The sequence below is a fragment of the Ixodes scapularis genome, unplaced genomic scaffold (genome assembly GCF_016920785.2).
Source record: "Ixodes scapularis isolate PalLabHiFi unplaced genomic scaffold, ASM1692078v2 PGA_scaffold8__174_contigs__length_109621045, whole genome shotgun sequence".
NCBI lineage: Eukaryota > Metazoa > Arthropoda > Arachnida > Ixodida > Ixodidae > Ixodes > Ixodes scapularis.
In genome coordinates, this window is record NW_024609883.1 from 22,579,691 (window position 1) to 22,604,341 (window position 24,651).

At 45.0% G+C, this 24,651-nt stretch overlaps 1 protein-coding gene across 1 annotated transcript in view; it reads right to left on the reverse strand.

Moving 5' to 3' along the window:
- Window positions 1-3,986: 3,986 nt before the first annotated feature.
- Window positions 3,987-24,651, reverse strand: part of LOC120844031 — a 65,710-nt gene continuing 45,045 nt past the window's right edge. The window contains exons 3-4 of the mRNA XM_040215614.1: window positions 4,298-4,411; window positions 3,987-4,028 (exon numbers count right to left, since the gene is read on the reverse strand). Of these exons, the coding sequence (XP_040071548.1) occupies window positions 3,987-4,028; window positions 4,298-4,411 (156 nt within the window). The remainder of the gene's footprint in view (window positions 4,029-4,297; window positions 4,412-24,651) is intronic.

Consider the following 24,651-nt stretch of genomic DNA (forward strand, 5'->3'; position numbering starts at 1 on the left):
CTGGGGTCCGTGGTGACGCTACTCACCAAGCACCTAGCACACAAGGTGCAGGCGACCCCTGCGGTGCTCAGGGTCCGTGGAGACGCCACTCTCCAAACACCTGCTTTCACAGGCGCCCCCTGCGGGGGAAATCCAGTCTAGAGAACTTAGCGATATTTCATCGACATCAGAACAGGCACCCTTCCAATGATGTTTAACCGTAAAGTATAACGCCGGAAACCGTTCAGCATACCTTGGAAATTCCAGCCCTCGTGGCATACAAAGGGCAAACAAAAACGTTGTGACCACAAGGAACACGGACGTGGGCACAGTCACGGTTATAAATTGCCGCAGTATTAAAAGTAAAGTGGACAAATTCATGGGTTTACTCGAAACAGTTAGACCTACAATTCTCTTGGGAACAAAATCCTTGTGGGATGACACTATAGGGTCAAACGAAGTATTCCCAAATAAGTATGCTGTTTACAAAAAAAGATAGAAATTCGCACGGCGGAGACATGTTCGTCCTTGTAGACAAAGATGTTCCGACTACACCGTTGCCAATATCAGATGTAAATATAGAAATAGCGTTGTGCCAGATGTGTTTAGACGGTAAGCATTTTTCGGTTAGTATGTACTTTCACCCTCAAAACGAGAACAGTGACGGCTTTGATGAACTAGGTGATTTGATCCTTGCGGCCTCAAAATAGTATGTTCTTCTGGGAGGATATTTCAACATTCCCGATTTGATTCGGGAGGATGGTAAGGCGACCTGCTCAGGAGGCACGCTTGGCACTAAATCAAGGGCCATTGTGAAAATGTTTGACCTAACACATTACGTCATGGAGGGTACGAGGCTGTTAAATGTAATGAATTTCTTGTTATGCAACTTACCGGTTGCATAAAAATATTTGCGTGCTACCAGTCATTTCTGATCATGAGATTGTGGCCGCTGATTTGGTTCATCCAAAAATAAACAAATCTAAATGTTAGGCAAGAACAATATTTTATTATGATAAAGGACAATATGATATCGTAAGAATTAAGCTTGTTAGTTTTTTTCCGTATTTTTAGAACAATTCGATAACGTTAGTATTGATACACTCTGGAAGATACTCAAATTAAAAAAAAACCCCTCCGGAGTAAGATCCTCAAAAACTAAAAAAACAAGCCTCGGGTAACACGAGAGGTGAAACAGAGTATCAAACGAAAACCTAGAGCGTGCCTTTGATATAAGAATAAGGGGGGGCAAATCAAGCTAGGTGAGTTTAGTAAAAATGAATACTCTTTTGAAAACTACAATAAAAATATTCAAAACCGTGTATTACACGCAGTTGGAAACTAAACTTAAAATAGACCCTAAAGAATTCTGGAAGTTTTTAAAAACAAATAAAAAGGATCACACATCTGTCCCCCCTCTTTTGGTAGGCGTGAAATGTGTCGAGAATGAAAAAAGAAAGGCAACGCATTTGAATAAATATTTCAAATCTGTTTTTTCTAAACCTGCTCTTGATATTCAGAAAGCAATCGGTCAAGATAACATTTGTCCGGTTATATTGAAAAACAGTTTTGAAGAGTTGGTGAGTTACTTATCTATTCCTTTTAAAAAATCTCTAGTGGAACAAAAGCTTCTATCTGATTGCAAAATGACAAATATAGTGCTAATACACAAGTCAGGAGATCAAAACTGTGTGGAAAACAATAGACCTATATCTTTGACGTGCATTTGCTGCAAGCTAATGGAACATGTCATATATAGTAATCTTATTAATCATTTGAACGTCGAAAGTTTTCTTATTCGAGATTAACACGGATTTCGTACTGGAGTATCCTGTAGCACGGTACTTGTTGATGCCTTTCATTTTCTTTCGTGAGCCATTGACGCTAGAGACGAAGTGGATCGTTTGTTTTTGTATTTTAGAAAGGCATTTGACCTTGTAGATCATGATCTTATATTTTACAAACTTAGCTTACTGTAACTAGATAGCAACGTACTGACATGGATCAAAGATTATCTAAGTGGACGAAGGAAATGTGTCGTGCGCGGTGGGGAAAGATCTGAGTATGTAAATGTCGAGTCTGGTGTCCCCCAGGGCTCGGTACTGGGTCCTCTGCTCTTCCTGATCTATATAAACGACATTATTTATGGCATACGATCATATATTCGGTTATTTTCAGATGATTGTGTTCTTTATAGGTTAATTTATTATTTCAACGATAGTTATGTTTTATAGAGTGATGTACAAAACATTTCCTGTATAGTGTAAAGATTGGAGAATGAACCTAAATGTTAAAAAGTGCGTGCATGCTAAATTCGCTAAAATATCCCACTACTTCTATCTACGTGATAAATAATAAAATAAATGAACCTAGCTGAAATGTAAAAAAAAATGAGCTGTTATGTTATCTAGTAAATTAACGTGGACGGGACACGTTGAAATGATAGCCCTAAAGGCTATACACATGCTTAATTTTGTGCGGAAAATGTTTTGGCAGGCCTCGATGAAAAGAAGAGAAACTATACTTTATATATATCCGTCCATATATTGAATACGCCTCAGTTGTCTGGGATCCACACCAAAATGATTTATTAGACAAACACAAACTTGAAAAGGCAAAAAATCAATGCGCTAGATTTGAATTAAACAATTACGAGCTTAGAGCGAGTATCACTAACATGAAAGAGGCCCTACGTTAGGTGAAATTCAGTGAACGCAGAAAGTTGCTGTGGCTGAAAAATTTTAGATTTTATTTAGAATTATTAACTACCACAGATACTTTTTTACATAAATCGTTTTATGCATCCGAAGAAGCAGATCACCCCAAGAAAATCAGACCGTACTCAGGCCGCACCGACACCTTTGCTCTTTCTTTCTTTCCAAAAACCATCAAATAAATAAATGGTTTGACGAAAAATGTGGTTGTGGCATATTTGTTTTTTTAGTTCTTCAATTGTGTAGTGTTTTTAAAGACAGTACATTTTATTTTATTTGATTTTATATTTTTTCAATAGAAAAGTGTATTTTTTGTGTGTGTACTAGGGTTCTAAAAATGTTCGCATGTAACCCACCCCCTGCAATAATTGCTCACGTCGATGCAGTTTTTTCTATAAATATAATATTTGTTGAATGCGTCGCAAGGATTCCGTTGTTGGGCAAGAGAGCGGTCGCACGGACTTGCTACATTTCAACTTGGTGGTACGTGTTGTGAAGATGCGGCGTTGATTTTAATAGCGCTACGAAAATCGCAATGTAATTAAGCAAAAAATTGCATCATCTAGAACGGTCTTAACTTGTCCAACAACTGTTACGAACAAAAATAGCAGCTGGAGACTCCATGTACATACTAGCGTCTCTTTGGACGAAACAAACTAGACTTGGTAACATTGTCATATTTTTTCTCGGGTCTTGTCATATAAATGTGTATTATTTTTTCTGTATTCCAAGAGATGAGTTTTGAATTAAATCTCTCTCTGGGTTAAACAGATGGTCAAGAACGTTTGAAGATTTCACAACACAAATTCAATGTAGTTTATTTTAATTTAATATATCTCTCTTTACACACGAAAGAAACGGGAAAAATGCAGTACAAGATCTGCTTGAGAAAGCCCCCTCTTCCCCTAGAACAACAGCATCAGCAGCACTTTACTCACACAAAGCAAAAACACAAATAGCAAAAACAAAAAAGTAGGAAACTGTTTCGTATACACATTAAGAATGCTCTAATTAGCTCGACATGATGAGCAACGAGCGGATATTTTTGCGAGAACACTTTTAATGTCAGTACCTAGCGGAAAAATAAAATACATACAATTCAAGAACAAAGTTTGAGTCTCTCTGTTTCAGACGTTTAATTCAGTAAAATATATCTAAAAAGGAGTGGCGCAGCGTGCGGGTCCAAACAGAATGGAAATACAACGAGCCGCATTGCACAATTAATTTATTCTTCAAAAGTTGTTCTGCCCATGTACGCCCTAGACAAGTATCTATTTTCAGCTTGGTATCCTGTTACTCGCATTCGCTGCACTTGCAAGCTCCATCATAGCATGTCTGTATGATGAAAAAATTGTTTTTTATTGTCAATTTATTACGTGGGCAATACTGCGCTACACGACAGACTATGACAGTGGTAATAAAACAAACAGTACTATGCTGTCAAATACTGAACAGGAAGTATATGCTTGTGTAAACACTTCAACTACATTCCGAATTAAAAGCCCGTTTAGTCGATAATAAGAATATGACTACATATCTTCCAACCAAGTAAAGAAACGGAGGCCCACTTTTGTCTTACTCATCTATGTTTAGTAGGAACTTACCGCACCAAAGGCGCAGGGAAATCCATTAGGAAGTGCGTACTCTCCTACTATTCGCTGCCCTGTTGCAGTTTGGCGTACGTAAGAGAAGTCGCAGTAGCGAAGCCGGAGTTTGGCCTGCAAGTAATATTTATTACATCCTTAGAATGGGTAGGCGCGCTAGCCTGTACATGACTGCATGCTATTGAGCAACATAGATTTAAAACAGAAAAAAAAAACTTACAACAGACTGCGCTTTGTGCGGTCGATTCTTTTCGTTCTTGTTAAAATATTATCGTCTTACCTTATGCACTTTCTTAATTCTATTTTCTTTAGTAGTATAAAGCCAATCACATTATTAAGTCACCTTTCTGAGAGTAGTGTTACTTGCGTTCACATGCTCTCGGGTGTCTGATCATAAAAGAAACGACTTTAAATAATTTGGTAGGACATGTTGAGAGCACACAACATATAAGAAAAATGTCCATCATCGTGTTCAGTTCATTTCTACTAGACTTCAAATAAGATCGGCTAAAGGGTGGCTGGTCGAGATTTTTTAAATGAACTGATGTTTTTATATGACATTGTCTCGTGTCTGGTACAAAACAAATCTACACTTAGTTTTGACCTAAAAAAAAATAAAAAACTTTGGGACAGGAAAACTTTTAAGGCATGAAGGGGTTTACTCTGGCATTAACGCGCACTGATGGAGGGGGCACGTTTTAAAATCAATAACTAAAACGATAAAATCAGGAGAATTTTAATACTTTTTAGAAACGAACTATGGGTACAGCTTGCTTGTAATATATAATAATATTACTTATTTAAATTATGTTTAGTTTTCTAAAAATTGCCGAACATGCCTGCTCGAGCGACGAAAGACAAAATTTGGAGGCCTGTATTTTATGAAATAATTTAATTAACATCATATACTTTTCAGATAATATTCTACTTATATATGTCTATAATTTAAAATATATATTAGGTATCTGAGTGATACGATAGCCGTGATATATTTAAGCAAACATGGGGGAAAAATCAGAGAAACATTCCGATGCGAGTAAAAAGAGAAAAAAAAAACACCACCTCCGATTTTTTGTTTAATTTGGGTACCCTCTTATATTTTATTTCAACATTCATTCTATTAAAACATGTTGCATTATTTGATTGAGAAAGGAGACATAACTCCCCAAAGGAGGGTCCAATGCCCTATACAAGAAGTGACTCTTAGTTCCAGTTTCAGGAAACTAACAAACCTCTTTCATATATTTATATTTTGATGAGGTCACTGACAACTAGAGCAATCGGTCACACAGAAAAAGTGAGGATAAACTGTATACAGCATTTTACATACAGCGTAGAAAGAGGTATCATATTAGAGACTATAGCGATTCGAGAAAAGATGATGCAGTGTGCAGTTTTACCTTCTGGTATAATTTATATTTAGGATAAAATAAATAACTTCCACACACAAAAATAAAAATAGAATACTATAATTGTTTAGGTTAGCTATATGTTTCCGGGGACAAAACATTTCGGGTGAGGGGTGCCACCGCGCCGGACTGTAAGAGCTTCAATATTATCGCTGTACGAATCGATCGTGGCAAGCCGAGATATTTTATCCCGCTCGAGAATTTCATTTCGTGATTCTCATATTGTGGTCAGATAAAGATTATAAGTTTTCACCAAATAAACAGTAGGTTGAATGCCCCGCGAAGAAAACTGTGATAAATAAGATGTTCCTGCATTCAAAATGAGGAGTCCTTGCGGAATCAAATTCGCACTTTACGCTAAGGCGTTCCTCGATGTACCTATTTAATAAACTTTCTTCTAACCAGATCCCACTGTCAGTGCTACATATATGTCACAGGTTCCTTCTGTTGATGACTTGCAACGCTGCCACGCGTGCCAAGACTGAATGCCAGGAAAGGCGCGCACCGTCAGCCACTCTTCTTTTTTTGTTGACGATACCGAACAGCCTCATTTTCGTCCTGATCCACAAGATGCACCCAGTTTCTCGAATAGAACGCTCACCATTGTCCTGGCCGTCTGAATTGCGTTTATTAAACTTTCTCTCAAGTTGTTCAGCGTGGCCTGGTGCTTCACGAGTCCTCCAACTCCGTCGCATGCATTTTCTCATCTCCAGATGCAGAAAATAACCACTGGGCTTGTGGGAAATCGTTTTGTGCAAACTGTTGAGGCTGGTAGCAATTCTAAAAATGACCTTTGGTCCCGTCACTTACGTACGTCACGTCCGAGTATACTGCAAGGTTGTCTTCAACCCACTCTTTCACTTTTTCTAGAGCCAAGCACGTTAAGCGGCGTTGTGACACAGGTCCTCACTGATGATAGCAAAGCTGTTCGTAGATTTTCTTGTCATCACCACAAATGTAGATATCGTAAATTTTTTTTCTTCAGTGGTATGGGAGGAAGAAGAAGGCGAGACGCGGCTCAGCCGCGCCTCGCATAGGCTTCTGCTTCTAAGTCCGCTTTTAGATGTCCAGGACCATCTACGTTCCTCAGACAGTCGCCAAGGGCTTCCTAACATCACGAGCTGTACGTTGATACCACCCAAGCGGACGTCAGAGTGACTGTTTTGACAAAATCGCCACCCACAGCTCGACCACGTCGGCAACCATATCGCTAGGCTTCGCCCCGATAGGCATAGCCACCGACTTTCCGCCGGCTCTTCCACCGGCTCGCAAAGCCCAAGCCGCCACCATGCCCAACTCCGCTGACAACGCCATGGAGTTCGACGCCCTGAGCGGCCGGACCTTAGCACCACCCGGCCCCTGGCAGCAAATTCTACGCGAACGTCGCCATCTCAAGAACCCACCAGCAAACCCGCCGCGGCCCTCAGAGCCACGTCAGTCTACAAACCGTCCACCTGGCACGCCAGCACCCCGACTACCCGACTCCGACTACAAGGTTGTCTTTCGGCCACGAACTGGACTACGAGTAGCTGCCTGGAATGACCGCCAACTCGCACAGAGCTTACAACGGGCAAGCAAAATACCTGAATACATTTTCTACGCTCGAGTCACCGTGCAAATTCAAGCCTCGCAAAATTTAATCGTTGCGGGCACGCCCGAAGAAAACTGTGCGCTCGCGTTGAGCGAAATTTCCACGATCCAACTGGGGGCAGCAACTCATGAAGTTCTACCTTACCTCAAACCGCTCCCAGGGACAAGACGTGGGGTGATCCACGGTCTGGACCCGGACACCACCACTGACCAACTCCCTCACATCCTGGCATACAACGGCGCACGTATACTACATGCCCGCATGCTGGGCAACTCTACATCGGCAGTGGTCACATTTGAAGGAATCCATGTACCATTCTACATCAAAGCGTATGGACTTTTCACTCGCTGCCGACCATACCGACAAACAGTGCAGTGCTGCTCTCTCTGTGGAGAACTCGGACACAGGCAAGACGTCTGTCCAAATCCCGACACGATAATGTGCGCTCAGTGCCACACAAGGGATCCCACACAAGACCACGACTGCACCCCTAAGTGCCAACTCTGCGGCCTCGCCCACCCCACGGCTAGCAAGGATTGCCGAAAAAAACTGCGATCACCGCCTCCGCCACTGCGAGACCGGGAACGAGCTCTCACCTCACAGCGGTGGCAACAACAATCCTCCTCGAATTCCCAGCCTCCTGAGCAACGACAATTTCCACCGAACCAACCGAACCAACAACAGGTGAGCTGGTCAACCATCGTTGCTCCTCCGCCTAACGCTCATGACCAAGTCCCCCTACTCTCCACCCGTCCCGTACAAACTCCCGACCCCCGTATCCAAACCCTCCAACAAGAAAACACGCTCCTCAAACAGCAGCTAGAAGCTACGAATAAACGTACGACTACCCTCGAACAACGTATCGAGCAACTTCTCATGCAAGTGGAGCTGTTACTCCAGCACCAAGTTCAACGTCCTAAAGACCCGACCCCGGAGAGGAACCCCGATGCCACACCACCCCTCACGCAAATGGAGCTGCCAGCCCACCCCCAAATTCAGCGCCCTCCAGGGCCGACCCTTGATAGGGACCCCGAGGCCACACCACTCACCTCTCGCGCCCCTACGCCCGTTCCGACACATATTAGCCACCTTGAGCGCATCATCTACGAGATGGGAGAACGCCTCAACAGCCGGTTGATCGACCTCGATCAGCGCATCCACACCATCGAAGAAGCAAAGCGACAGGCGCGAAAAAGGCCCAAACAGTGCACCTTACCCAGCACCTCCGGCGACACGTCCCCTCCCCTCCAAATTGATGATGATTAACCCCCCATCGCCCAAAAACTCATCCGCACCTCCACCCCCGCTGACCGTATGGCAGTGGAACTGTCGCTCGTTTCGCAACAAGAAACCATCGCTCACTCTCCTCGCCCTTCAACACTCGCCAGACCTCATCGCCCTTCAAGAAACGAATACGGACAACGTGTCGCTTCGGGGTTACACGACATATGCCACTGATCCAACATCCCGAACAGCCGTCCTTGTTCAAGCCACCCAAACCGCCCAAACGCACACTCTACCTACAACGATAGATTATACTTTCGTCGAACTCCTACCCCGTAAAAAGACAGAAACCAGCCTGTACGTCCTTAACATCTACAGTCCTCCAACACAGACTCTCTCGGCGATTGACCGCCTTCTAAGAATCGTCCGCCAACGAACCAGAGGCCACAAACTCGTGGTCCTCGGGGATTTCAATGCCCAGCATACGGCCTGGGGTTACCCCAGAAACAACAAAAAGGGTACAAGCTTACATGAAGCTACTCTACAAAATCAACTCTACCTATATAACTCCCTCCACATTCCCACTAGAATTGGCAACAGCGTCTCGCAGGATACGACCCCCGACCTGACGTTTACATACAACATCAAACAGGCTACATGGTCGCGCCTGGACAAAACTCTGGGCAGTGACCATTACATAATACAGCTCCAAATCCCACACCAAAGGACCAGGAGCCAAAAAATTGGCACGGCACGCATCACCAATTGGAAAAATTTCCGAGAAGCAACTCCCACCGGTCCCATCATAAGCCTCGAGGATTGGACTACCCAGCTCCTTGAGAAGGCACGGGAAAACACCAAGGAACTTTCCCTTACGGAGGACAATCCCGCCATCGACGCCCATCTCCTCCACCTCTGGGACGCCCGCAACGGGCTGCTCAGACGATGGAGGAAAAACAAGACAAACCGCAAACTGAAGACCCGCATTGCAAAACTAACGGCAGAAGCGGAAACATACGCCCTCCAACTTAGCCAATTAAACTGGATGCAACTTTGTAACAAAATCCAAGGAACGCTGGGGACCCGTCGAACTTGGCACCTGCTACGCTCCCTGTTGGGGACCGGCGAGTCCAAGGCGGTCACGACCCACCAACTCCGCCGATTAATTCACAACCACCCGGGTACTGAAGCCGATTTGTTAGATGAGCTCAAACAACCTTTGGCGGCCCCGTCACACGCCCAACCCAAGCGGGCACCAGACTACACGGGTGACCCCAACCCTGAAATGGACGAGCCATTCTCACTGGCTGAAATCGAGGCGGCGGTATACACTGTCACCCGCAACACCACCCCGGGTCGAGACAAAATACCCAACAAGCTACTTCGAAACCTCGATCACGTAGCACTGGAAAATCTGCTAGACTATATCAACGACTGCTGGCTGGCGGGCTCCCTGCCTCCTCAGTGGAAACACGCGGACATCACTCTTATTCCAAAACCCGGCAAACCCCTGAACCCCAAGAATCTCAGGCCCATCTCCCTCACTTCCTGCGTTGGCAAGCTGTTCGAACACATGGTCCACAACCGGCTGTCGCCTCACATTGAGGACAAAGACTACTTCCCCGACACGATGTACGGCTTTCGCCCGCATCTGTCCACTCAGGACATACTGCTTCAGCTCAAGGAGGAAGTACTGGACAGCTTGAATAACCACAGCAAGCGGTCGATCTTGACCCTAGACATTAAGGGGGCATTCGACAACATTTCACACCAGGCCATCCTTCAAGGCGTCGCATCCACTAACTGTGGCGAGCGCACATACAAATACTTCGCCTCATTTCTCACCAACCGCACGGCAACAGTGGGTATCGGACACCTTCGATCCGACACGTTCACAACCATACCAAAAGGAACGCCACAAGGGTCGGTAGTGTCCCCCCTACTGTTTAACATCGCCATGAAGGACTTGCCACCCCTATTACAAGCCATCCCAAACCTACATCACGCCATCTACGCAGACGATCTAACACTCTGGGTCCCCACCGGATCAACGGGGGACCAACAAGACGCACTTCAAGCAGCCATCCAGGTGACCCAACAATACCTGCAACCCAGGGGACTTGAATGCGCCCCAGAAAAATCTGCCCTTCTAACGCTGTGCAAGAGAACATACAAGAAAAACAAAGACCCCATACCAGATCCAGAGCTCACCATTGACAACCAACCCGTCCCCAACGTCCCACACCTTCGCATCTTGGGCCTCAACATACCAAAAGATGGCTCAGGCGCCCAGACCATCCTCTTCCTGCAGCGCACACTAACTCAACTCATGCACCTCATCCGCAGAGTCTCCCATCGCCACTTTGGACTACAAGAAACCGACACTTTACGCATCATTCAAGCTATCCTTATCAGCCGAGTCACGTACGGGACACCGTACTTGGCCCTGAAATCCGCGGAGAAGGAGAAACTGAACGTTGCCATTCGCCAAACCTACAAGGCCGCCCTGGGACTACCCCCAAAGACGGCCACACGAAAACTCCTACAACTCGGCGTCCATAATACATGGGAGGAAATACAAGAAGCCCATCGAGTCTCACAATTCACCCGACTGAAACTCACATCGGTAGGAAGAGCTACGCTCTACCGGCTCGGTTACACGCCTCCTGCAGAATGCGAGCAGAAGAAACGCATCCCTCTCACCATCCGACATTCCATCAAAGTCGCACCTATTCCAAGAAACATGCATCCCATCTACAACAAGGCACGGCGAGAAGCCCGGATACGAGCCCTCAAAACCCAATACGAACACTCCCCGGATTCTTCTTTTACTCGCTACACGGATGCTTCCCCGTACCCCCAACAACCAGCCCACGCCGTGAGCGTCACCGACGCCCATTGCAAAGAACTGACGGCAGCTACAATTCTCACTACGTCTATCGAAACAGCAGAAGAGCTCGCCATTGCTTTGGCGGCCACCACTGGCAACGAATATATCACTGTACTGACCGACTCTCAAGCCGCTTGCCGCAACTTCCTACTTGGCCGCATATCACCAACGGCCCTCAAAGTTCTACAAAACGTACGTCAACTCCCAGAACTCCATATCGTCTGGACCCCCGGACACGAGTCCTTCGAGGGAAACGAAGCGGCACACGCCGCTGCCCGCGCTCATATACACCGGGCAGTTTCTCAAGAAGGCGACGACACGCAAACCCCATGCACTTTCAAACCTACTCCTCTTAAGAAATACGCGGACATCCTCGCTCATTACCGCCACGAACGACGACAGTTCCCGCCACCGCACCCCCGCCTATCCAGAGCCGAAGCGACCGCTTTTCGTCGGCTACAAACTAACTCGTATTCCCACGGCACTCTACTGCACGCCATGTACCCCACCCTATATTCTGCTACCTGCAAATTTTGCTCCCAGCCTGGCACCCTGTACCACATGGTCTGGGAGTGTCAGCAAACCCCATCCCTCGCCCCCAACCCTCACGCAACCTACGAGCAGTGGGTGGGCCAGCTGACCAGTTCCGACCTCTCAGCCCAGCGTAGCCTGGTGGAGAGAGCCCGGAAAGTCAGCGCGGACCAGGGCTTCCCGGACTAGAGGAGGCCCCCCACCGGGCGGGCGCCCAACCATCAGTGCCTGAAGCTCTATTTATTAAAAGTTTATTCCTCCTCCTCCTCCTTCAGTGGTATGCTTGAATTATGGTAATAAAAACCCGAGACACAAGAACACAGAAGGCGACGAACACGTTCCCTTCTGCGTTCTTTAGTCCCGGCTTTTTATTACCATGAATCACCACCAGCTCGCTTGCTTTTTAAGTATTGTTGCAGGTATGCTTGAACTTTGTCAGGAAGCACGATGGTCCAGTTTTCAGCAAACTCAAAATAAAAGACAATGCTCCCGCGTTGCATGTACTTCTTTTCATCTTAGATTCGAAAAGCGCCAGAAAACAAGGACAACAGAAGGAATAGACGAAACGATGCGCTACTTTCAACTGAAGTTTTATTCGGAAAAACAAACATATATATACACAATCAAGCAACCATTTGCTTGTAATCAAACTTCTCGTGAGATGAATTGAAATTCCTTATCTGATAAAAGGAGTGAGGAAGTGCTGGTACATGCATCGCCCTTCACCCTGATTTTAAAAGCCTCGAAGATTTCTCTTTCTGTTCTTGTTTTATATCGTCCCAAAACCTGTGTTTCATCAAGTGCAGGAGAACATGGGCACCGATCACAATGAACGGCCAAGTTTCCCGAGGGTGACCGCCTAACAGAAAGGTCATGCTCCCTGGCCATCTCGTTGACGCACCTCCCGTCTGCCCTATATACGTTCTCCCGCATGACGTTGGTATCTCGTAAACCACCGCTGTTTCGCATTCTACGTATATGTTGGCATGCTTTTTTGTGCATGCTTCCGCCTTGCGTGACTTAACTGTTATTCACCCTTGGGCATAATCTGGATAACTTCGACGGGGCTGTAAACACTACAGGAACGCCGAAACGTCCGGCTATCTTTTTGAGATTGTGGGACAATCTGTGAATGTACGGCAAAACCGCCACTTTCTGTTTATTCTGCGTGATGCCTTTCGATTCACTTTCTCTTTTTTTCAACTTTAACACGAGGCTTTCGGCGATTTTCAGAAGATGTCCTTCTGAATACCTCGCGTTTTGTAGGCGGCAGACTTGGGTGAGGAAGCTTGAACCATCAACGTGTTCACATGATTTTCCTAGCGCTGCGAGCATCGATGAAGTTGCCGCTCCTCTCTTTACCAGCTTCGAGTGTGCAAAATCGAAGGGAAGCACACTTTTTTTTTATCTTGGCTCATATTTCCAGCCCCCAGACATGATTTTCCTCAAACTTCAAATTTAAATACAAAAACTGGAGGTGCCCATTTTTCATTTCTTCATGCGTGAAAGTCAACCCATTGGCATTATTCGAGAACACTTCTAACATGCGTTTTATGGACTCTTCATTTGCACTCATGGGCCGATTCACTAAAACCAAGAAATCGTCCACATACCTGAAGATTCTAAAGCCCTGTTTCCACTAGCGCCCTGCTGATTCCTCTGTCACATTCCGCCAAAAATATGTCACACAAGACCGGGGCAACCCGGGACCCAATACATATCCCTCGTTTTTTTTGCATAAAACTCGTTGCTAAAGGAAACCACCGTAGACTTAAGGTACAAGGCAAGCAATTCACAGAAAGACTTAGCACTTGTTCCACATGAACTCCTAAACGCGGTTTCTCCCGAACTCTCAATGCACTTTTTTACAGTGGGAAATAGTAGTTCGTGCGGAATGGAGTAGAAGAGATATTCCACATCGATGGAAAAGGCAGAGCTATAGCGGAACCCTCTTTCCCTCACATGTTCTATGACCTCCCTGTGAGCTCATAGAATATAAAACAAGAACAGAAAGAGAAATCTTCGAGGCTTTTAAAATCAGGGTGAAGGGCGGTGGATGTATCAGCACTTCCTCACTCTTTTTATCAAATAAGGAATTTCAATTCATCTTACGAGAAGTTTGATTACAAGCAAATGGCTGCTTGATTGTGTATATATATGTTTGTTTTTCCGAATAAAAATTCAGTGGAAAGTAGCGCATCGTTTCGTCTATTTCTTCTGTTCTCCTTGTTTTCTGGCGCTTTTCGAATCTAAGATGTACCAACTTGCCCAACTCCAGACTTTTCTGCTTTTCATCGTAGATAGCTTTATCTTGCGTTTGTCGGATATGGTTGTGAAATATTCAACTTTGAACCGTTACTTTAACGGCTTTTAGAAAAGTCTCAGGATCCAGTGTTATTTTTTTTAACAAGGTCGCCGGACTTCCATGTTGTAAGCACAATCTCTTTATCCTTTGGGATATGAAGTTTCATGAGTCTGAGAAACTGCCTTTTGGGCAGTGATTACAGTCTCCTTAAAGACACGGACCTGTCAGTGGGTCGCATAGAAATTCTGAGTTAATTTCACCAGTGTAGAATGTTGAGCCGGTAATGTTCTCTACAGTGGCAATACAAAGGTAATATTTGGCGCAGCGCACACAAACGCACACTTCCTGGTGTGGAATACAACTGACCAATCTAGGGAGCGAGGAGTAAAATTTCGTCAGCCGAACGCCGGAGTCAGGATGCTTATCTTTATATACAGGAAATGCCTCTCGGATTGAGCGTGTCAGGAAGCGCTTTGGCACGAACGTTTTCTCCCCGTCGAGCATGAGTGAGATGACGTCCTTCTGGTTGTGACCTTGGCGCGAACATTGTAGCTCGTCCTTCGTGAAGTACTCTAGGACAGCGGACACGTTCTCCGGGCTTACCTTGCGCCTCGCGTAAAGATCCGGCTCATACCACACGCCAGATAAAACGTAAACACTGTCGCCATGTTAACCTTTCCTAGGTTAACATGGCGAGAGTGTTTACGCTCTATTGTATTTAGGCGGGGCTTGAGTATTTGGCGGTTCTGCTCTCTGTCGGTGTGCCTCTTTGTGCCTGATATTATCGCCCGCGAAGCCAGCGAGTGGGATGGCGACAGGCACAACTGCTCAGTAAACAGACATTGGTGGCCATAGTTTGCTAGTTGAAGTAAACCCCCTCATCCTTGACAGAAAGCGGGGAAAATCGAAAAAAAGATTGCATCGGCCGTTTTGCTAGAACTGGCGACGAGTGTCGTCTGCTACTTCCGTCAACTATTGCGCTATAATCGCGATCTTCGCGAGGAAATGATTTAATATGTTTTTTTCTAGATATAAGTCTGGGATATATAAGAGAAAGAGAGAGAGAGATATTGAGATAGAGTAGAAGAGAGAGGAGCGTATAGTATCGTAGGAAAATGAAGTGAACAAAGTTCCCAGTGGCCGATGGCTGCAGGATCTTTTTTCGGATCACTAGTTCGGAATATGATAGCTCTTTGTACAGAGTAGTTTATCCTAACTTTTACTGTGTGAATGATTGTTATAGTTGTCAATGGCCCCATCTGAATGAAAATGTATAAAATATCTGTCTTAGTCTTATGAAACTGGAACGCAGAGTCCCTTCTCGTATAGGGCACTGCTAAGTGTAGGCTTTAAATAAGGACCCTACTTTGGGGAGTTGTGTCTTCTTCCGCAATCAAATAATGCAATATATTTCGATAGAAATCAATGCCGAAATAGAGTATGACAGGGTACCCAAATAAAAAAAAATTGACGGTGTTTTTTTTTCTTTTCTTAATTTGCATCGGAATTTTTCGTTGTACCATTTTTTCTTTATGTTCGCCCAAATATACCCGACTATCGTATCACTCAAATAAATCATACACTTTTTTTAAAAAATAGCCATGCATCAGCAGAACACTATCTGACAAGTATATGATAATGATTAAATTATTTAATGAAATACAGCCTCCAAATTTTGCCTTTTGTCGTTTGAGCAGGCATGTTGGGCAATTTCTAGAAAAGAAATAAAATGTAGATAAATAATATCACTATAAAATACAAGCAAGCTGTACCTATAGTTTGTTCCTAAAAAGTATTAGCATTCTCCTAATTTTACCGTTTTAGTTATTGACTTTCAAACGTGCCCCCTCCATCAGTGCGCGTTTATGCAACTGTCCACCTCTTCATGCCTACAATTTTTTCTGTCCCCAAAATTTTTTCTAGCCAAAACTAAATTTGGATTCGTTTATACCAGACACCAGGAAATAGCATATGGATACATCAGTTGATTAAAAATGTCGACCAGCCAGCCTTTGGTCGATCTTAACTGAAATCACCCTGCTGTTATTGAATAAATTTATTTCAACTTTTTTCTTTTACTGCGGGAACAGTACAATAAAGAGGAACTTAATCTGGAATATTTCTAAATGTTAAGAGCAACGTCTTAAATTGTAGTCTTCATCTCCCTGTAGATGACTTATATGAGGCGTTGTCTAAATTAAACGAATATTGAATTTTGAATTGAATATAAAACTTCGCAGTGTAGATACGCGCTTTGGCAGAAACTGTTAGTTTTATGTGATTGTATTTTCTTGTTTCACTCCAAAAGAACGAGAAATACTTAGATTTAATCATGCTTTAGTGAAAACAAACTTACATTAGTGCCTATAAAATCTTACAGCCAAATAAAATATTCCAAACAAACTAGACCTTTCGCGACATTGAGGCATTTACGATTCAATGCACCTAAAACGTCCAGCCATATAGTAGCTGGATGAAAATAAGAATGCCATCGTCATTTCCTTTCAAAGTGACGTTGGGGTTCGCGAGCACGCACGACAACCAGGTAGAGGGGCATAGAACGATACACCGGTATCTCAGTCCACAGACAAAGTGACTTCCCCCCCCCCCCCCCCAACCAAGGCAGCCGCCGCCATGACAAATCGCTGTATGAGGGGGAGGGGGGAAAGGAGGTCCCAGAAAAATGGAAGATCTTGGGGGGGGGTTAGGGGCGGGCCCCATGTGCACCCCCCTTGGCTACGTGCCTGGTGCCGACCTTTAGGTTAGAAAAGAGAAGCTGAGAATCCTCATGCGGGGTTTTGACGGACAACATCTTCGGCCGGCTTTGTCCGCAACCCTCCTAGAACAGTCGAAGGTATCGCCCCCAAGGCTTCCAACCTCATATGAGCCCTTCAGGCCCAAGCCGATTACTATCAACGGCTCTCCGACGTCTCCATGCTCGAGTTATCCCACTGCAGCTTCGATGCCATCCTCTCAGGCATCCGTAAGAACATCGACGACGCTGTCTGGGAGTAGCTCAAGAACCAACTTCGTACTGCCATTCGCCCGGCTTCCATTTCGATTGCGGAGGTTTTTCGGAAAAAAAGTTCAACAGGCATTTATATCGGAGACTTATGCGAGCGAAGCGGCATCTGACAAACAGAGGGTGACCTATCTCACTGTGATACGACGACTGCCACCGGCTTTCGTTATCTAGGGGTGCAAATTTTCAAAAAGTTTAGAATGCCGAAATAGAATAAATAAAAACCGAGGAAAACATTTTCCCGGAAATCTGGGAAACATTTGAAACTGTTTCTCAGTAAGGGTAGACCAGCAAACTTTTTGAAATATTTCGACTTATTCCGATCAACAACAGCAACAGTTTTTCGCCAGCTTTTTCTGTAGTACTCTTCCCGTATAATACTTTTGAATATTTATGCGTTGCTCAATCTAGCTGATTTCTTGACTTGGCAGTGTGGAGTCATGGCAGTAAAAATTTACTCTTGATCATACCAAACGCTGCTGTGGGTTTACTGTAATAGAGAACTTCCAGCCACCGTTCGTACATTATGATCTCATATTCACAAAAGCATGTACATATGGTGGTGCAGTAGCGGACGTTCGGTTGTATGTTATACAAGTTTTATGGTTTTCGTTTACTAAGGCTGTGACAATCTATACTCCGTTTCATACTTAGTGTGCAACGCTGTCAAAGCTACTGGCGCGAGCGTGGGGCTTGATCTCGTTGATCATTTGCACGCGTTCTCGCGCAAACAAAACCATAGATGAAGCCACGCGCTCGCGCCAGTAGCTTTGACAGCGTTGCACGCTAAGTATGAAACAGAGTATAGTATCCCGGAAATATGCGATAGATGACATAACAAATTGGCTTCTTCACATGTATGTGCACACTACGCCCACAAATATCTAGCAGGAATAAGTTATCACCCCTGTTTTAGGAGTTTTTGAGATTTTATTTTGATATGGTTTTCGTACTCATTGCCATAGTGCTGCACAATTCATACTGACCAGCACAACAACGTTGATTTGGTCTAGGCTTTTAAGGCAATGCAAACAGTTTGACGACAAATAGAGGCAATAGAAAAAAAAGCAAGGGCTTGTGTTTCTTCCCATTTTTTCCCCTGCTCCTTCACCGTATTTATTTTTTTCTAGGTGCTAGCATATTTAATGTGGTATAGTGTGTTTATCATCCACCTACACTGTCGGCCAAATGATGGGCATTTAGAATATATTTTTGTTTTGACATAGTGATAAATCCCCCAGTTATCGTATGTTGCCGACGTTTAGTTAATAGGCTCGTTAATGATTGAAAACAAATCGGTATCGGTTTCGCCGCATTTTATGTAAACAAGAAATATTAAAATGTTTTGTTGTTTCATTCCGAGCCTTCGAATGACTACATATAGTACATGAAGCCAACCCTACGGGAGTTCCCAACGCCGCAGAATTCCCGACGTCTGAGAGAACCAGTTTACGTCCGCACTAAACAACGTGCACCGAGGAAGACGGTCATCTAACCAACGGCCGAACGACGACCACTCTGGTATGATTGCGGTGAGGTCGACCACGTCTAATCGAGGTGCTCGTATCGACGAGACGGGCCTCCGAGAGTTCGCGCCGAACGATTCTCAACGAGGTCTGGGTGAGCGACCACAGGATATTGAGGACTATCTTCGGCGGGCTTAGTCCCTACTACCGACACTATCCTGAAGCTCCCAATCCCCATCACCTTTACTAGCGTTTAACCCTTCCGCTATTCTCGCCGGGACAGTCTGTTCCTCCCCCCTCCCTCCCCCCTTGTCTAGTCGGGAAACCTCAGTGCGGCAACGCCAGGAGGTGGCGTTGCCAAAAACGGACGAAGTAAAGCGCCAAGAAGCACGTTGGAGAGCTCTCATTTAACAATGGAGCATCTGCAAAGGTTTCTAACAACCTCCTCGTCGTCAACGATGGCCATGAAGCGACGGCGCTCATCGACGCCCGTGCAGACTATTCTCTTCTAAGTGGGGAGTAATCAATCGAAAAGTAGTCACGCGTTTGGGTGGGCCACAAATAGTAAACGCCGGAGGTACCTTTATAACACCAACAGCGGTTTGCACGCGAGCATCGTGATCCACGACGAAACCTGTCCGGTGAAGTTTAGTGCTAAAAGCTGCTCATGAGACATTATTCTTCGAATGGATTTCTTGTGTGAATACACCGTCGTCATTGACGCTCGGGAAAGCAAACTGGCACTCTGAAAGCCCGTTTCATCACCAGAAGATCAAAAACCATTTCCAGCCGCGGTTTGAGGTCTTGCCAATCATGTAAGTCTGCAGCCTGCTGCATTTATGCAACTTTTTGTCTCGGTCTCCTTCCTTTGCAAATGTAATGTGATGAAAAATAAATTTTTTTATTGTTATTTTATTATATGTCCTTTTAGTTGTCGGGACCAACAAGGCCACTTGTGGAGAATCGCGACTAGAAGGCACTATCTCCTCGATAATAGAAAAAAAATTGGCTTTGCCAGCAGTGTTAGGACGCTTGAAGACATGCCGCGCCATTGCTCTCTTTACGAACTTCCGGAACAAGCCAGAGCATCGATTCAAGGGCACCGCTGTAGGCCATATCGGAATCCTCAGCGATGTAACCGAAGAAGTTCCACTGGCAGAAGCATCTCACACATCCAGAACTGAAAAGACAACACCCTGTTAGATCGACGTCGACTTAAATCTGTCATCACAGCAGATACAAGAACTTATCAAGCTACTCGAGGAGGTCCACAACTATTACGCTGCGCCTTGCGGGGTTTACCAGACTACCACCTACATGCACAGGATTTTCCCTTACGATGCTACACACCCACTTTCTCAACGACCACACCGGGTGTCCTTAAAAAAAGGGAAGCCATCCAGGGGCAGGCACAAGAAATGCTGAATGGCGACGTCATCCATATTTCAATCACTGTATAGTCAGGTGAAAGAACTGCACCAAGCGGAGTTCAAAATCCGTTCCCCCTCGTGCCTGCCGGATGCGTTGCTAACTCCCCCAAGCACACAACAATATGGTGTCGTTAAACATAACATTTAGGACATATATAAACTCCCAATTAAATATCAGTTTTCTATTCTAGTTTCGCTCGCACCAATCTTGTACAGAACCGTGCACACATCCTAAGCGAAAAAACCCTGAGAAATGGTCTGTTGAGAACTATAAAATTAACATTTTGTTCAGCCTCGGGCAGCAAATATTATCAGTGACGGAGCACTTTGAAACTCTGTGGCGCCTTCATTGAAAGGTGTCATCGCAGAGGAAGAGAGCTTGTTTAATGCACGTCAAAGATACGAAGTGAACAGTTGTTTTGCACTCGTCAAGGTACTTCCCTAATACAGTGATATAAGGTGAAATTTCAATGTAAACTAATTTCCCGCTGTCTAAAAATCTGTCAACCCAGCCTGCAGGTTTCGAGACTCGCATGACGTACGCGCACAGGATGTACATGCGATCTAACGGCATCATGTGACCCATCGTTGTTGTTTCTACCTACGGCATGAGCGAACTGAACTCTGGTCTGTCTTGAAGATTTTTGGACATTCGGAAATAACACGAGACGACTGAATGCCCACGCGGGTCGGACGTAAATATCTTGAACTAAGTGTATTCAATTCGACAATTCTAAGTTATTGTTAACGTAATATTTCTGGTTCTTACTACATACGCGTCGAATAGCCAACGCCTGAAGCGTAAGCACTGATTACTGTTCACTTCCCGCAACCGACAGGATTCTTAGAAACTAAAACAAAGGAAACCAGCGGCCACGCCTTCATTACGAGCCTCAGCAACGAAAAAAGTGAAGAACGGGAGATAACCACGACATATCCTTCTGCGAACATGACGTCTTTGGCAAAGACGACATGTTCGGATGTATTTGTTAATGGTGCGGTACATGCCGTTTTGAAAATAACGAGCACGGATGTGGAAGTATGTCTTGCTAAATCTGAGGTGACCAGCAGTAGGGTCGTCATGATGGGCTTGTATGATATCTTTATGGAGTATTCGGTGTACAACAACCAGTCACGGACGCCCATGTAGTTTTCTCTGTAAAGAACACCATCATGAAGCGTGAAAGGATTAGCATGTCGTTGAAGTTGGCGCATGGAACGTGTGGTGGTTCCCAAAAGGTAATATTAAAACGTACTTGTAAAATAAAACGTAGCATTTATGTTGGACGCGGTAGTCCTGCTTCTACAGTTCTATCAGAGAGCGCTGCTCCTCGTCGTCGTCTATGTGTGTAACTCTCGCGCCCTTTTGTCCAGTACGCCACACTCCTTCTTCAATCACACGAAGTCCGAAAGATAACGCGGGCGCTTCCTTGCATTACAAGACGGCATCAGTCGGTCAAAGTTGCTACTCGACCAAACTGAACACCGACGTGCTGTGAGCGTCATCCCACAACAAGGTCCACAGGCATTACGACCGAACGCTTGACAGGAGACTGTCGCAGAAAGAACTCGTTCTGGAATCATTAACTAAGAATCAATAATAATGTAATCCAGTGGAAATAAACATATTTGATACACTAACCAGATAAACCTATTTCCGCTTGCCTTTACACCTTGAAAGTTTATACACCAAGAATTGTGCTCACCACACGCGCAGGTCCTTTTGAGGACACTTGCATCTCTGATCCTTCAATATGAATTAATGGGACATACCAGACTGGCAGACTTGTTGCATTGGGGTGCACTCATTCCCCTTCTCCTGAACACATTTCTGAGCATATACTTTAATCGTATGTGTTGATGCATTGTTATATATCAGGACACTTCCTATACGTATGACACAAGACCCTTTCCTTTATGACTAGTATCTCCTTTCCCTCTTTGAGAACGTTGAGGCCCTTGGGGGGCGGTTTTATCGTTGTGCCATTCTATGTTGTTGCTAAATGAAAGATGTCCTGTTCCCGTCCTCGTCCTGTCTGTTTTATACTTTCAAGTTTTGTATGTAACAACACAACTGTTACCATTTTTTCGGCGTAAAGCACACAAATGAGCCCCAGTTCACGTCGAATGCTAATGCAGCATTCGAGTCCAATAGGCGCTGAGCCGAGTTCACAGTGATGGCGGACATAACATTCTTGTCGAACAAATGACCAATGTATGAAAGTCTGGGGAAATTAGAGTAGTAGCTACTGTAATTCGTGTCATCACAATTTGGCAAACAGCAAAGGCTACAGTCTCGGTGAGGCAATATGCACGTTGGAGAGAGGCACATGACAACATGTCATTCAGAGTGCTCGTCTGCTCAGATTTGTCACACACCTTCGCTCTGTCTCTCTGTTTGGTTCGAGGGGGCTGTGGCGGTTGCCCTTTTCCAGGTTACAATGATACGAAGTATAGGCAACCCACACTTTTCAAAAAATGCTATTGAGGAGACCGAAAGGAATGGTCCACATTTTTAACAAGACTGCACTTCAGGCAAGAGATGAACACAAATATGAATCATCTTATCCAGGTAATTAGAACCAGTAAATGATTGACCGACTAATACAATGCACTCTTGATGGAAAAACGTATTGCTGCAATAAATCCCACGAAAGAGAAAAAGGTGTAGTTCATCTATGCATACACCAAAACAGTTGTTCTTATTGCATGTCGAATAGCTTTGAAGCAGGTGCCTACAACGATTTATTAATCTCCACAGTCGATAGAACGTCATTCTCATAGCTGAAAACAAGTGTGCGCTTCGCACTCACTAAAAAAGGAAGAAAAGCTATCGAATGTAGAATCGTCGATTAGCACAAAGGGTTAAAGATCACAGGAGCTTCTTCGCTAAAAGTTGCTATGGTTATTCGGTGACGCAGGCCTGAAACAACGTTTCCTAGGCCCTGACGCGACGTATACCTTTCGCGTCGATTCTCAGATATTCCAACGTCCAAACAAAGCTAAGAGACTGCGAAAGGTTTATGCTATAACCACTCAAAGTTCTATCGATCCTTGAACAGATCCCGAATCCGAGCACCGGTACGGCGATACAACTGATGCTGTCTCACAGTTGTTAATATCCAGATGATCCAGAGCGACCTTGCGCAAAAAGGATATAAAGTCTCATTCTTTCATACTTTCACATTATACCTGCGTCAACGAGCACGAAAAAGCCCGAAATCGTCGGAAAGCCGCTGCACATCACGGCTGCCGCGCACCGAACAAACTCGCATCCACCAGCTCTGGGCGCTGCCATCTTACCTGCGACGTCACGGGTATTGGGAGGTTACGTGACGAGTGGTCACATTTGTGTAAAACATGGCGGCAACCGGGGGGTGCCACTTCCGAACTTCCGGTTTTTCACTCTAAGCCCCTCTACCTCGTTGGAAAAACCGCACAAATTCGCCGGGTTTTTAAGTTTCGGTTTGCTAACGGACCGCATCTCGGCCCCGGAAGCAGTGCGCTCCATGGAGAGATTGTGCAAATAGCCTCTGCTGCGTCGCTCGATGTGGGCGCAGCAGAGGTTGGTTGCACTATCTCTCCACGGGGCGCGGTGCCGCCGGGGCCGAGATGCGCTCCGATGGCAAACCGAAACTTAAAACCCCGTCGAATTTGTGCGGCGTTTCAGAAACTAGAATGAAAAGTTGGGCGAGTTGGTATGAATTCATTTTGAAAAACAGTTGATAGTCAGCACCTCGTCCTGTGTGTTCCTCCTTCTTGTCCGTGTGGTATTCGCGCTGTTTTTCAAAATGGCTTTTCAGAAAGGCGTCAAATGATGGACGTGCCTTGTATCGTTCTGCAATTTGTCGATTTACTGTTTTTGGACGATGCTGAGCAATTTTCTAATTGAAACCATGCCGCTAAACACAATAATAAAAAGTATGAAGCTAAAAAAAACACCCTACATATATATATATGTAGGGTGTTTTTTTTTAGCTGCACCAAATTTTCAGAAAAGAAGAGCTGCGTTAAGGCACTTTAGGTATGCCATTGGCATACCCGACCTGGCTCCCAATAGGAACCAAGTACATCTTGGTTTTAAAAGCGCACAAAAGACGAGGACAGAGTAAGAAACACAAACGACGGACGAGCGCTCACTCGCAACTGATAGGTTTTATTGGAACCTCAGAAAACACAAAAAGCATCCCGCCCCCCCCCCCCCCCCCCCCCCCCACAGATCGTTCATGCGCACCGCCGCTCCTTGTTGTCAAACTGCACATCTTAAAAACTGTAAAATCACGATGTTTACGTGTTGACACGTGTCGTTGTCTTTAGAAACGCCAACTCGGCCTCAGTCGATGCAAGGGAGGGTTGGCTTATGCATCCCTCTCCCCGAGAAGCTATCTAAAAGGCCTCCAAGATCTCTCTCGCCCTCTGTTCTTTATACGTGCCCAAAATATTTGTGTCACCGAACGCTGGAGAGCAGCCGTACCTGTCACCGTGG